This window comes from Callionymus lyra, chromosome 2 (assembly GCF_982586985.1).
Source record: "Callionymus lyra chromosome 2, fCalLyr1.hap1.1, whole genome shotgun sequence".
Classification (NCBI taxonomy): Eukaryota; Metazoa; Chordata; class Actinopteri; order Syngnathiformes; family Callionymidae; genus Callionymus; species Callionymus lyra.
In genome coordinates, this window is record NC_141819.1 from 8,426,805 (window position 1) to 8,442,524 (window position 15,720).

The following is a 15,720-nucleotide window of genomic DNA, read 5'->3' on the forward strand; positions in this document are numbered from 1 at the left end:
CTTGACCATCGTTACTGTACACACACCAATGTCTCAGGAAGGAATCATGTTGTGTGCTTGGCCTGTCCATTGTATATGTTCTGTGCTGCCCCCCCCACTATGTTACTTACACACACACCTCTGCAATTGCAATTTTGTCAAGATTATCAAGCGACTTTGATAAAAAAACAAAAACATTTAATGATTATTGTTGTGTCGTGTGAATCACTTTAATAACCACATTCTGCTGTATTTGAGTCCCAAGTGTTGCCTTCAGTTTCCTCCAGCAGGAAAGAATGTTGCTGTTGTTTCTTCTAAATAATGAAAAAAAATAAAACATCAGGGCTATATAAAGTGCTCAAAGTAAACAAATAATAAAGTATTATATAAGTATTATATGATTCACCAACACATGTCATCTTCAGGGTGTGACACCCCTGATGTCAACACAAAGGACGATGTGTCTGTTAAAGGATAAAGAAAGACTAAAATGCTGCTAATTGTAATCTGAGAGAACATTGCTCCCTCTAGTGGTTATTTAAGATAATTCACTGCCCTGTCAATAATTCTGCAAGGACTAAGATAAGTTTTCCTCGCTGCAGGGATGGAGTGAACCACGACAGGTGATGATAGTGACTCGTGTGTTTATTTATTAACAATGGCTCTATCTAGTGGTGCAACTGTAGATTACAGTCATTACAATGTTTTACAATCCAACTCTTGAACACATCACAGGAAGTAAATACCTGTTGTTTGTAATAATGGATCCGTAAAAACGGAAAACAAATTATTTTCAATCCTGTTATATATTAGAGGCTTCAATAAGCACCACTGTTGTACGGCGTGTTCTTCCTACTCTGACATGCTGGTCATCCAAAACTAGTGATGGTTAGATGAAGCTTCACTAACAGTGTCATCATTTTTAATGCTCAGTAGGTGGCGCCCCCGTTTAAAAATTAAATGAGGTTTAATCCAAGTGTTTATTATTAAATGTTTAAATATTAAATATATTTATTGATGTTCTCAGGCTCAGCTCCAGCTACTGTTTCCTCATCAAACACATTGAAAGAGTCAGTGAACAAGTGCAAGATTTACACTGAGAGACTGAGATCTTCCACTACAAACAGATTTAAAATATAGATTCATTTAAGCGTTTTTATGAATAATTCTTCTCATGTGGAGTCTTCAATCCAAGAGTTACAGACAAGCAGTATGCAGGTATTTGGAAGTTTTCAAGTGTCTTTTTGGAAGAAGATGAAGACGAAGACAACTGAGCTCCAGTCGCTACATTAAAATGAACAAACATTTTTGTCTATGACTCTAAAAAGAACAGATCACTCTCAAAATAATCCCAACAGGCGACATGAGGGCGAGTAGAACATTAGTTAGAATTTTGCGTGAATTATTACTTCAGACGTGTGACATAAAAAGACAACAAAAGACTTAAAACATCACATGATTCCAGAACTGTTGTAATAGTTTTATTTTACCTAAAATGACATGATTAAATAATGTTGAATACATTCAACTGTTACTTTAACAACACACTTTCATTTGCAGTTAATAAAAGAAAAACTCTCTAAATTGGATCAAGATTATTTCACGATACATTTGTCAAAGTGTAGATTCACTTATAACAATAATGACCCGTTTATAAAATATAATATAGTGTGATTTTGAGAAGCTTGTGCAAAGAACTGTATGTTTTGAAGCTGTTTGACTAGAGGATTGAATTTGTTGTTTTTAATTCATGTTTCTCTCGCTCTGTTCCTCTGATGACATCATTTCTAGGCGACAGATGAGATGAAGCCAATCTGTCACGATCGTGTTTAGCTACTGTTGAGAAGTACAGTTTGAAAAAATAACCATTAAACCACTTACTTTCAGAGTAAAAGGGGTTTAACTAGAGAACGATCATAAAAGTCACAAACATAGAAACAAACGTGAAACAAATCCAGGAGGTATGTTAGGCAACATTTTACTTAACAACATATTTTCTTCATTTTCTTCTGAGATTAAGTAAGTAAGTAAGTAATTTTTATTTGTATAGCGCTTTTCCAGACCAGGTCACTCTGATAGTCTCACTTCCTCTCCACCTCCAGACGCAGCTTTTCAAATCTGTCAGGATGATCCAGATAATCCTGATCCTCCATCAAGTTCCTGTTGTCGTTGGACAGTAGGAGGCGCTGCTGTGTGTGAGTCCAGTGAGAGTGAAGACTGAGAGAAGAAGAGACATGAGGTGATGATGGTGGAAGAACGTTGTCTTGACGATCATATACTGATCCAAACTGAGACGAGTCAATGTTCTGTCAACATTCTTCTGAGAACTTGAGAGAAGACCCATGTGACTGAAACATCCCAGAATAATCTTGGATGTCAGATTTGAAGATGAAGTCAGCAGCTAAACTAGCATGTAGCTAACATGAGTCTAGTCTAGTTGTGATGAAGATGTTCAAGTGAACACATGATTCAATATGAAGTGATTCATGTGTGAAATGATGTTTAAAGTGACTCAACATTGTGAGTTGATGATCAAACTCACGTCTGATTTCAAATATTTGACAGAAATATTTCTTTGTTCTCCACTGACAGTCAAACTGAAACAATGTTGATGTTGAAGCTCCTGAAGAGTTTTGAGCTGAAGAACTTGAAGATTTGGAATCAGAGCTTCACTTGATACTGTAACTGTGAGTCTTTAACATCTGCACGTTTGTTCTGGAATCTTCTTCATCAAGTCCATGTCCACAAAGACCTTCAACTGCTGTGTCAGCAGAAGAGCTTTGATGTTGAAGTCAATCAATGGAATCAAACTTACCATTCATCGATGAAGGTCTAACATATGTGGTCCACAGTTATCCAGCCTGGATGAAGAAAGAGTCAGAAGATCAGATTAATTTGATTCAGATGTTTCATGAATATTGTTTCATTCTCAGTGGACGACTCAGTCATGACTGTTGATGACAACAAAGATGGATCTATAAACAGGCTGCTCAGTCTCAACTGTCTCCTTCATGCTTCCACTGGTGTCCAGCAGGAGAACATGGAGGAACTCAGAGTTTGGATTCATGTGCTCGGTTCAGATGAAGAGTCTGAGCATCAAATGTTCAGTCTGAAGATCTTTGGAGTTCAGTCAGTGAGTTCTGCTGCTCTGTTCATACCTGAGAGTCTCCAGTCTCCAGTCTGGACTCTTCAGTCCAGCAGACAGCAGCTCCAGTCCTGGTCCTCCTGGATGATTCCCGCTCAGGTCCAGGTCTCTCAGGTAGGATGGGTTCAATGTCAGAGCTGAGGCCAGAGAAGAACAACCTCTCTCTGAGATGCGACACTTTGACAGACTGAAATGAAGGAGAAACACTTTTAGAAACTTATCAGAACCAAGAGAAGATGATGTTCTGACCAGAGAGTCTCCAGGTGACAGTGTGGACTCTTCAGTCCAGCAGACAGCAGCTCCACTCCTGGATCCTGCAGCTTGTTGTCACTCAGGTCCAGTTCAGTCAGACTAGAGGACGGAGAGCTGAGGACTGAGGACAGAAGTGAACAACTTCTCTCTGACAGTCCACACCAGCTCAGCCTGTGAAAGAGACGAGTTTCATCAACAAGTGACTTTTTCAATTTTCTATTTGACAAGAATTGAAAGAGTTTATTTAAAGACAAACTCAACTATTTCCATTGATAAGATCTTCAGTTGTGGTTTGTTGTCTGCTTCCTCTCTAATATAGTTCAGTCAAAGTTTCTTTCAAACCTTTGATACCAACTATTGACACGTCATTGATTCATGCTGGACTTTTGAACATCAACAAGTGTTTGATTGAATGTGTTCATGTTATGGTTGATTTGATGTTGATGGACCAGATGAAGAGAAACTATGGAAGTATATCAGTGTCATCACAATATTGAATGGTTTCAACCTTTCAAATGTTGAATTACTTTTTTGAATAATTGAATTTTAATTAATTAAATGATTTGTATATTAAAGGTTTTATTAATTTAATTGAATAATAAAAACAATATTTTTTAATTGAGTAAAGGTTTTTTTCCACACATATAGTTTAATATTGTTACTAACAAGTATCCTTTTAAATTCATTATAAAAATGTCAAAGTGTTTAAAATCCAATATAAATTTTTACCCTGGAGTTTTGAAGAGGTACAAAATATTTATATTTTAATGTTGTAGTTTTGAAGAGGTAAAAAATATTTATATTTTAATGTTGTAGATTTGAAGAGGTAAAAATATTTATATTTTAATGTTGTAGTTTTTTTGTACCTCTTCAAAACTATAACATTAAAAAATTGTTGCCCAAATGTGTAAAATGTTTTTTGTAGGCTCGAAAAAGTTGTAAAATATAAATATTTTGTACCTCTTCAAAACAACAACATTAAAATATAAATATTTTTACCTCTTCTTAATGTTGGAGTTTTGAAGAGGTAAAAGAAAATAAAAATAAAATAATATTTTAAAGTTGTATTTTTATTTATTATAATTTTTTTTACATATTATTAACATTAAAATTTTTTTTTTTTTTTTTACCTCTTCAAATCTACAACGTTAAAATATAAATATTTTTTACCTCTTCAAAACACAGACATTATAAAAATGTTGGTATGGAATTATAAATTTAAAAAATCGAGATTCAATATTTTTAACAAGTATCATTTTAAATTTATTTTTTAAACGTGTTTAAAATCGAATATATAATATATATATATTAAACTATGTCTAAAAAATGTTTCCATTATTCAATGAAAACAAAACCAACCTTTCAATATTTAAATTATTGAATTAAATTATTCAAAAAATAATTCTATGGTTAAAAACATGTTTTTCAATATTCAGTTCATGAGCTGAAAATAGATTCAACTGCTCCAACAGGAAGTGACATTTATCAACACGTCATATTCAAAGTAGGAAATCTACACTTTTCTCTCTTAATGTTTGACCTTGAAAATGTTGAAACCCATGATCAACTTGATGAGACTGATTGTTGTAACAGTCACATGTCAGGAGAATGATCACAGATACCATCAGCACAATGGATTCAACAAGGAATGGAGACACATGTGTTCAGTGTGAAGTGAAGTAGTTGTAGATGAGCCTCACAAATCATTGGAGAAAGACATTTCTTACCAAGATGTTGGTTTTCACACCCGTATATAACCTGAGCACAAATATTGATATTTTCTTACAACACACTTGGTTGTCACGTCAATACTTCATCTCTCCTGTCCTGTTTGTGGGGGCGCTAATCCTCTAAATGAGGGTGCAGAAGTCGTAACCAGCGGCTGATGAAGATGACGAGTTAACAATAGTGTCAGTACACGATGAGGGCAGCCTACACTGTACAAAAACAAACAACTCACCACACATGGATTTCCTAAATGTTACAAAATAAAATGTTCATTTCTGGATCTACTACCTGAAAGAATCAATAATCAAACAGAAATATCTTCTTCACATTTGAAGTCAATCTTACAGCAAATGATATCAACTTTCATTGATCTCTTTACATCCACCACACATGATGACTTTAACCACGTCTTTAAAATGATCTTCAATATATGATTTGACTGTTAACTGATGCTTTTACAAAACTATACTTTCTATACGTGAGTGTCAGTGAAATTAAGTTTTTTGTAATTGTATTATTTATCTTTATTTAATAATGATTTTATTCACACAGTTGCAACATTAAATTCAAGTAAAAACAGTAATTTATTGTAAACAATTGACTTTGAAAAGACTTGTTAATGTGGTTCAGTTAGTCAAAGTCACTACAGTGTTTTCTCTGTCACAAGACAAATGTATTTATGATTCCTTTAATAATACTGACATGTACAAAATACTTATCAAGTGAACAAAGATCTGCTGTTTTTTTGTTTATGTTTTAAGTCACAGTTGATGGTTGTTTTGACTCTGTTGGTTTGGACTGTTGCTGAATGAATTGGAGTCTCATTAAAATACATGACAAACAAAACTTATTGGCTTCAATGTACATTTATCAACATATTTAGATTCAAAAGAAGCTTAAAGTAAGTAAAGTAGTTTTGTTTCATTAAAACTTCATGATAAATTGAAGAAAAATGTAAGAATGATGGGATTAGTCGACTTAATGGTTGAATATTTGGTGACCAGTCGACTGTTAAAATAGTCGTAGAACTCATGAACAACAGATGAACCATAAGAGAAGAACAGAGACAACAACGGTGGAAAAAAAAGACTTTGACTCGTGTTTCCACCTCTGAATTTAAATTTGAGCTTTGATGATGTAGAAAAGATGATGTTCTGACCTGAGAGTCTCCAGGTGACAGTGTGGACTCTTCAGTCCAGCAGACAGCAGCTCCACTCCTGGATCCTGCAGCTCGTTGATACTCAGGTCCAGTAGAGTCAGACTAGAGGACGGAGAGCTGAGGACTGAGGACAGAAGTGAACAACTTCTCTCTGACAGTTCACACCATCTCAGCCTGTGAAAGAGACGAGTTTCATCAACAAGTGACTTTTTTAATTCTTTATTTAAAAACAATCAACTATTTACTTTCACAAGATCATGGTCACATGTTTGTTTGAATATTTATCAGGTTGGTATAAATGAGGGTGAAATGTTGAACATGACGACAGAAACACAAACATGAAGAAGGAGTAACAACAATGTTGAGGTTGTGGTTTGTTGTTAAATATTTACTTTAGAAAAACAGACTTTCCTACAAACTAGTGAGACATCATTGATTTATGCTGAATTGTTGGAACATGAACAAGAATTTCAGTGAATGTTTTCATGTGATCAACTTGATCTTGATTAATCAAATAAAATAAAATAAAGTGTTTTTCAACATTCAGTTCATGAGCTGAAAATAAATAATAAACAGGAAGTGACATTTATCAACACATCGTCTGCGAACAAGGAAATCTGGCTCAGTTGCTTCATCAACCAGGAAACAAGAGCTGAGACGACACTCGTCTAGTTTCTCTCCAGATATTAGAAACATGACATTTATTTCTATCTTCATTTCTCCTGAGAGACAAGAAACCAGATGAACTGTGGACCAGACATGATGAGAGAAGATGATGTTCTGACCTGAGAGTCTCCAGGTGACAGTGTGGACTCTTCAGTCCAGCAGACAGCAGCTCCACTCCTGGATCCTGCAGCTTGTTGTTACTCAGGTCCAGTAGAGTCAGACTAGAGGACGGAGAGCTGAGGACTGAGGACAGAAGTGAACAACTTCTCTCTGACAGTTCACAACTGCTCAGCCTGTGAAAGAGACGAGTTTCATCAACAAGTGACTTTTTCATTTTTCTATTTGTCAAGAATTGAAAGAGTTTATTTAAAGACAAACTAAACTATTTACATTGATAAGATCTTCAGTTGTGGTTTGTTGTCTGCTTTCTCTCTAATAAAGTTCAGTCAAAGTTTCTTTCAAACCTTTGATACCAACTATTGACACGTCATTGATTCATGCTGGACTTTTGAACATCAACAAGTGTTTGATTGAATGTGTTCATGTTATGGTTGATTTGATGTTGATGGACCAGATGAAGAGAAACTATGGAAGTATATCAGTGTCATCACAATATTGAATGGTATCAACCTTTCAAATGCTGAATTACTTTTTTGAATAATTGATTATTAAATAATTAAATAATTTGTATATTAAAGGTTGAATTCATTTTTATTGAAAAATAATAATATATTTTTTAATGGAGTAAAACTTTTTACACACATATAGTTTAATATTGTTATTTTAGTAATAAATAAAATGAAAAAAATTCAAGATTCAATATTTTGACAAGTGGCTTTTTTAATTTAATATACAAATGTGAAAGTGTTTAAAATCCAATATATAATATATATTCAAATGATTTAATTAAATGATTCAGAAAATATTTCTATGGTTAAAAATACAACATTTGAATAAAATTAAATGTTAAATTCAATCCTTCAATTCTCTGATGACACTGATCTACTTGCATAAAAAACAAAGCAAATGTTTTTCAATATTCAGTTCATGAGCTGAAAATAGGTTCAACTGCTCCAACAGGAAGTGAGTGACAATTATGAACATATTTAGCTTTAAAAGAAGCTTAAAGTAATACCTGACATGAATATTTTAAATTAAATACATGCAGTCGGACAAAGAGGACTATGAAAACAAACCTCTTTGATTTTATTGTTTATTTTTATAGAAACATTTCCTGGGAAAAAGGCAAGAGTTGACCTTTTGTATGTAACAGTAAAGTTAAATAAAGCTGCATTTTTATTGATGTAACCTTCGTGGTTTTGTTTCATTCAAGAAACTTCATGTCAATTTAAGATGAAGATTTTGTAGAAATCAGGCTCAGAGCTGCTGTGAAGGTCACACATGCTAACTTAAGTTTATTTACTATAAATAAATGTTTTGTACACATTCATTTGTGTATACGCAGTATAATTAATGAGGCCACATGTTTCTACTAATGTCTTCTGAACCAGTGGGCAACAGGTTGAGGGTTCAATTCCAGGCTGACCTGACATCCTTTTTCCTGATCATAAAACATGAATCAAAACTCTTCTTAGTCTTTAAACATGTTTACATGTATTTGTGTTGTGTTTCTCTGAGTCTTTCAGAATCTATGTTTTCATCACTGATCCTCTGTCTCACATCAATTGAATGCATCAGGGATGAGAGGGCCCTGACCAAGAAGGATGAACCAATAGCAAATGTTACAGAATAAGTCAGTGGTTGACTTTCTGTCTTCAAGTATTTCATTGGTCAACAGCTGCAGAATGATGAACTCAGCAAAGTTTGTGTGTTTCATGTCCTTCAGTTGAAGATAAACAAACACAAAAGTTCACTCAGGGAACAAGCGAAGAAAACATTGAGACAGAAGCAGTTGTTAGTGCTGTGATAGTCCCACATTCTGACCACATTCAACTTTGAAATATGTTCTTTTGATTATTATTCATTTTCATTTAAAGTTGACGCTTGTTTGTTTATCATTACAATGATTTATTAAGATTATATTTTTTATAAACTACGTAACATCTTTACTTTTCAATTCTCTATTTGACAAGAATGAACTAAATACATCATAAAATCACCATCAGATTTTGTATGAATATTTGAGGAAGGTTTTTCTAAATTAGGATCAATTTGTTAAACACGATGACAAACACAACAATCATCAAAGAGTAAATCAAACATTCATGTTTAGTTCATATCATCAGAAATGTTTGAACAACTTACAGAACTTTGTTTGCAGCTTGAACCACCGGCAGAAGCCTCTCAAGAACCTTTTCTGAAGCAGAGTATTTCTTCAAGTCAAACTCGTCCAGATGTTCCTCTGAGGACAGTAAGATGAAGGCCAGGGCCGACCACTGAGAAGAAGACATTCGATCAGAGAGACCTCCTGATCTCATCTGCTGTTGGACCTCCTCCACCAGAGAAGTGTCCTTCACTTCATTCAGACAGTGGAACAGGTTGATGATTCTCTCTGGAGACACATCCTCACTTATCTTCTTCTTGATGAGCTCTGCTGTGTTGTGATTGGTCCAGGAGCTACTTCCTGTCTGTGTCAACAAACCTGGAAGGAGACTCTGGCTGGTCTGCAGAGAAAGACCCAGAAGGAAGCGCAGGAACAAGTCCAGATGTCCATTTGGACTTTTTAGAGTTTCATTTATTGCTGTCTGGTAGAACCATTCTGTTTGACTTTTTCTACTAAGGATTCTTAGTAAAGATGTTGGTTTTGATTCCAGCAGGTTGACTCCGGAGTTGATGAAGGTCTGGTGGACGTGAAGAGCAGCCAGAAACTCCTGAACACTCAGGTGGATGAAGCAGAACACCTTGACCTGGTACAGTCCTCTCTCCTGTCTGAAGATCTGAGTGAACATTCCTGAGTAAACTGAAGCTGCTGAGATGTCGATGTCACACTCTGTGAGGTCTGACTTATAGAAGATCAAGTTTCCTCTCTGCAGATGCTCAAAAGCCAGTTTTCCCAGAGACTCCACCATCTTCCTGCTCTCAGGATCCCAAACTTTGTCAGTCCCAGATCCTCCACCATACTTCAGCATCTTGACTTTGAGCTGAACCACCAGGAAGTAGATGTACATCTCAGTCAGGGTGTTGGGAAGCTGTCCTGTCTCTGTGCTCTTCAACATGTCCAGAACTGTGGCAGTGATCCAGCAGAAGATCGGGATGTGACACATGATGTAGATGCTTCGTGACCTCCTGATGTGAGACATGATGCTGCTGGTCTGCTCCTCATCTCTGAACCTCTTCCTGAAGTACTCCTCCTTCTGGAGGTCATTGAACCCTCTGACCTCTGTCACCATGTCCACACACTCAGGAGGGATCTGATTGGCTGCTGCAGGTCGTGTGGTGATCCAGAGACGAGCTGAGGGAAGAAGATCCCCCCTGATGAGGTTTGTCAGCAGGACGTCTACTGAGGTGGACTCTGTAGCTTCTATCAGGCGCCGACTGTTGAGGAAGTCCAGAGGGAGTCGACACTCGTCCAGACCATCAAAGATGAACAGAACCTGGAGTCCTTCAAAGCTGCTGAGTCTGGATTCTCTGGTTTCAGGAAAGAAAAGATGAACAAGTTCCATCAAACTCAACTTCTTCTCTTTCAGCAGGTTCAGCTCTCTGAAGGTGAAAGGAAATATGAAGTGGAAGTTCTGGTGGGCTTTGTCTTCAGCCCAGTCTAGAGTGACCTTCTGTGTCAGGAGGGTCTTCCCAATGCCAGCCACGCCCTTCGTCAGCAGTGTTCTGATTGGTCGTTCAGGTGAGGCTTTAAAGAGGTCTTCTTGTCTGATGGTGGTTTCTGGTCTGGTCTGGTTCCTGGTGGCTGCTTCGATCTGTCGGACCTCGTGCTCCTGGTTGACCTGGTCTGTGCCCCCCTCAGTGATGTAGAGCTCAGTGAAGATCTCATTCAGAGGAGCATAGTTTCCTGCTTTAGCGACCCCCTCAGACACACTGTGGAACTTCTTCTGCAGGCTCCTCTTCAGTCGTCCTCCACACTCTGAAGCAAGACTTCCTGAATGAGACATAAGTCACACGAGTCAGAAGATTGTAGAAGGTGAAATTGGAGTAAAATCTTCAGATCTGATGCAAGTGTTCTTCATCTTCATCATGTGTGTTCACATGTTCTTACTGCTCCACAGACGCTCTGCCAGATCCTCCTCCTCCATGTCCTTCAGGAGATGAACTGTGATCTTCAGGAATTCTTCTCTGATGCTTCTCCACTTCTCATCTTCCTCCTCAGTCTGTGGAGTCTCTGGACTCACAAACCTCCAGACTCTCTTCAGCTCCTTCTGCATATAGTTGTAGAAGTTTCTCTCCAGTGACTGGAACAGAATCACAGGGAAGAAAGTCAGAGTGATAGTGGATCATCTCAAGAACCAAAAAGACCATAAGCTTTAACTTGGATTCAGCTGAATGATGATGAACAGAAGGAACCTCTAGGATGAGGACCTACTCTGACTCATGAACATACCAGTCGTTTGATTTCCAGTTGTGAGGGATGTTGCTGACCAATGAGAAGCTCTGAGTTCTGATGGTCGACTCTGAGAAGAAGAGATGAAATCAAACTGTAAATAAACTCTTGTCGTGCTGAAGGTTCTGATCATAAGTAAACTAGAAGGTTCCTTATAAAACCCACATACATCTCCATTAGAACTTAAATTTTGTCAAGCTAAGATGTTTATTTTAAATATAATTTTATAAAAATGAGTATTCTTGGTCTTATTATTGAAAGACAGTCCAGAATATTCTGGTTCCTCCTGCTGGATCTTGATGAAAACACAACTCTGGTCAACTCTCATCTGTTTCTATCCTGGTATTCACCAGCTGAACCACTAGATGTCCTCACACTGCTGCACATGTCCACCTCTGCACTACAACTGTGAAAGCAACGTTTGAGGTTTTTAATTGTGTCTTTATCTCCCCCTGCTGGTGTTGAGAGTGAAGTAAAGTTCTCTGGTTTAATGTGTCAGTATGAACCTGGTAGACTCACACTTGTTCACTCTCACCTCACACCTGGAGACTCTTCACTTCCTCTGAAGTTGATGGGTATCCCCATTGATGCATCACTCTTCAGAGACACACAGCTGGGTTCTGGTCCAGATCTTGGTCCAGGTCCAGCAGGTTCTTGCTGCTGCTTTGATCTTGAACACAGAAGTAGAATGAGTGAGAATGAAGACACTGAGGTGCTCAAAATGGATCAAGGGATTGATTTTTTACGAAAGAACATGTTTTTTTAGAAAGAACAAGCTGGACATATTTATTAAATTTTGAGTTTATTTGACTTCCTTGAAAGAAGAGAAATGTCAACTGAACTTTAGTCTGAGCTTTTGTTGTTTTATTTGTATCTTTTGTTTTTCTTTTCCTTCTTTATTTGTGGTGTGTTTTTCTTTACTTTGAAAATTCAATAAAGAAATCTTAAAAAAAAACAAAAAACTATCCGAGGCAAACCATCAGACGCTAGATTTGTAGTGCGCGTAATGACAGAACATTACGGTAGCAGTGACGAAGCGTGAAAGAAATGTCTGTGTTTAAGAAGCCCCGGATATTTTTTCAAGTTCATGCTCCAGTGGCGTCACTAGCCTGAATGGATCATGACTAGAACCAACAGCTTTAAAGCAGGAGTTCAGGGATTGAGCCTCGGTGTTGATGTTTATAACTGTTATTAATTTATTGTATTGTTGCTACAGCAGCAAACTTGCCATCCATTCACTTTTTTAAAAACGACAGTGCGCCTTATATATGAACATTACCTGTTGGGTGACTTGTTTACAAACACTTTAATGACGGGGCTCAGTCGGCAACCTTGGTAGACTCACACGTGTTCACTCTCACCTCACACCTGGAGACTCTTCACTTCCTCTGAAGTTGATGGGTATCCCCATCGATGCATCACTCTTCAGAGACACGCAGCAGGGTTCTGGTCCAGATCTTGGTCCAGGTCCAGCAGGTTCTTGCTGCTGCTTTGATCTTGAACAAAGAAGTAGAATGAGTGAGAATGAAGACATGGAGGACAATCTTGGAGGTCCTTGTCTCACCTCTGAGTGCTGGTCTGTTCATCGTGCTCCTCACACTGAGGGTATTTAAAGGAGTCTCTGTCCTCACCATGAGTCTCAGCAGAGTCTTCACCTTCACACAAACACACTCGTGAGATTCTTGTCAACATCAAAAGTTGTTCTCGACTCATAGTGTAAAAACTATAATCAATCCTTTCATAATGTCCTGTTTTCATTAGAGGAAAACAGATTTTACTTCACACTTTCTGCGCCCTCTACAGGCAGGGTTAGATGGAGCATGTTTTTTAAACGAGTGTCAGGTCAGACAGATCTGCTCCTCAGCAGAGGTATCTTCTATCCACAGACACAGATGGAACTATGAAACGAGGCGTCCACTATCCAGCATTAGCAGCTTTTCTGCTCGGTAAAATCTCTGTCCACACTGAGATCTCAGGCTTTCTGGTCCTTGTTTTTGAGCCATTAGAACAAATCTTCCTAAAGAAAGTCCAGCCCATTTCTTCAACCTCACCTGAAGGACCAGACCATCTCATCAGCTCCACCTGCCTGCAGTTATTGAAGGAGAACAATAGGCTGCTTGGAGCTCCAGTCTTCTCCTTTCTTGTGTTTTTTTTCAGTGCGCCCCCTACAGACGTGTCATTACAGGCTATTAAACTGCTTGCTTGTTGTAAATCAGTAACTTAAAGCACTGTAGTGATGATGATGATGATGATGATAGTCAGATCGTCTCTGAGCTTCATTAGAATTTGTGGCTCACCTGCTCAACACATGCACTTATTCTTACTATGTTTTTAAAATGAACGTTTTTTCTTTGCATGAAGTTATTATGTGATGGTGTATTTATTTAAGTGTGTTTTTAAGGATATAGCTCCGTCACGTGATCACATGAAGAAAACCGGCTTTAGCTGCTTTCATTCTGCAGCTTCACTTTGATATAACTGACATGATGTTGTTTCACAAGAACGTCTGTGACTCTCGTAGAGAAGACTTGAAGGATCCCATTTTGTTTGTTGCATTATAAAAACAATCTTATAATTCCTAATCGTTTTTTTTTAATTGTGTGAAATGCCTGGAAAACAACTCCATATACATCATGTTGTCTTAATAAATAAAGGTTATTAGTTTAGTGAATGAGAAACATATTTTTAAGTTTGAAAATAATTTATTATCCACTCATGTATCTACAAACATGTGTTTAGTTTCAATCAATATTGATATTAATGTGTCTCTGATAAACATGGATCTGAGCAGTAAATATGTACATAAGACACCTTCAAACCTGTCAGGAAGTCAAGTTTCACGCCATTATTATTCTTGATGAATATATAATTTGCTGCGCTCACACTGAAAGAGAAGAGAGCTCTGATTGGCTGCTGTTCATGTCACATGAATGGTTATTGCACCAAATGATTCTCTTCTTTTTCTTATTTCATAATTATTATGTCACGGCTCGACCGGTAGCTTGTGACCGACTATAAGGTACTTCTGGTCTATATTAACAATACACACTCACATGATCACACTCACAGTCACTACAACAGCACAGACACACGATAATGGTATTTTATTTGCTGATAAAGAATATTTATAGACAAGTTAGTCACAGTTGTTAAAAAGACTAGATTCTTCACAACTGCGTCATCAGGAAGTTCAACAAATATGCACGCGCACAAAAACACCCAAGCACACACGTACACAAACAAACCCACACACACGCACACACACACACACAGTAAAGCACAGACACAAATGTAGACACAAAACAATACTCACAGGTACAGTATACAAACACACACAGGACACATGACACACAAACACAGATGTCAGATGTTTGAATGTCTTCAGATTCAGATTTTCTGCGTCATCATTTGTAGATTTAGCTGCAGTTGTTTAAAAACATCAACATGGATCGTCTCGTTGTGATTCATTTCATTTCATCAACTGCTGACTTGTGTGAGAGTCAGAGAGTCACTGACCTGTCTGCAGCTTTCTTCTCCTCTGTGGTCTCTGGTCCATGTTGGAGCAGAATTCAGCTTCTTCTAACCAGAACTGATGGAACAAGACACTGATCAACTCCTTCTGACGCTGGTATCAAGGGTTAGACTGGAATAAAAGCTTGTGACTCATGAAACCGGTCTTTCTTGTTAGACTGTTACCAAGCCTTGTGTTCTGGTTCATTTTTAAGATGTTATTGACTGTACGTGCTTTCATTTCTCTCCTGCAGGGATTTAAAAGTAAAAAAATATATAATTTCTGAGCATCTCTAGTTTCTTTGTCCAAAAACAACATGAACCCCTTTATCTTCATAACCATTGTTCTACAAATGATTCTTTCCGTTTAGTCATTTATTGTCATTGCAACTAGTACAACGAGAAAAAAAATATGTGCTCTCCACACAGCAGGGGGCAGTAGGCCTCGTCTGTAAAAGGCCTCACTTTCCTCCAACAAGGCAAGTTTTTGGAGTCAGGAAAGCTGAAGTCTGCTGGACCACTTGTAAAGGGAGTTGCACCCATAGTAACTATGTTACAGTTTTTTGTATTGCATAAACACTAAAATCAAAAGTCATCAACAATTATAAAAACCTGATACTCGAGGAGCAAAACTCCAGCCCAGATGAACACAACTATAAGCACAATGTCAGCTTCACACTTTTTGCAAATGACTGCACACAGAACAAACACTCTTGTATCCATTACACACATATGCATATCAGCACGTCGTCGTGTCAGCAGCATGTCAGC

At 37.4% G+C, this 15,720-nt stretch overlaps 1 protein-coding gene across 2 annotated transcripts; it reads right to left on the bottom strand.

The window, feature by feature from the left end:
* Positions 1-1,445: 1,445 nt before the first annotated feature.
* LOC148085242 (NLR family CARD domain-containing protein 3-like) lies at positions 1,446-15,079 on the bottom strand. 2 transcript variants are annotated; one of them, XM_087783386.1, is made up of 13 exons: positions 14,956-15,079; positions 13,004-13,094; positions 12,801-12,935; positions 11,975-12,109; positions 11,440-11,509; positions 11,098-11,290; positions 9,195-10,980; positions 7,049-7,222; positions 6,264-6,437; positions 3,374-3,547; positions 3,138-3,311; positions 2,795-2,840; positions 1,446-2,196 (listed from the first exon to the last, which is right to left on the bottom strand). In XM_087783386.1, exons 1-12 carry the CDS (start codon positions 14,993-14,995, stop codon positions 2,798-2,800), a joined length of 3,189 nt encoding a protein of 1,062 aa, XP_087639512.1. In that variant the 5' UTR covers positions 14,996-15,079; the 3' UTR covers positions 1,446-2,196; positions 2,795-2,797. The 2 variants fall into 2 exon arrangements, with proteins under 2 accessions (XP_087639512.1, XP_087639513.1); XM_087783387.1 differs by lacking the exons at positions 12,801-12,935; positions 14,956-15,079 and having other exon boundaries at positions 13,004-13,082.
* Positions 15,080-15,720: the final 641 nt, after the last annotated feature.

What these genes read in the sequence shown, in the direction of transcription:
- LOC148085242 (XM_087783386.1), bottom strand. Translation starts at nt 14,995, where the DNA reads ATGGACCAGAGACCACAGAGGAGAAGAAAGCTGCAGACAG. An exon ending in GAAGAGTCTCCAGGTGTGAG is followed by an intron (nt 11,510 to 11,974) that starts GTGAGAGTGAAC and finishes TCTTCTTCTCAG; the next exon opens with AGTCGACCATCAGAACTCAG. An exon ending in CAAGCTGCAAACAAAGTTCT is followed by an intron (nt 7,223 to 9,194) that starts GTAAGTTGTTCA and finishes TCTCTTTCACAG; the next exon opens with GCTGAGCAGTTGTGAACTGT.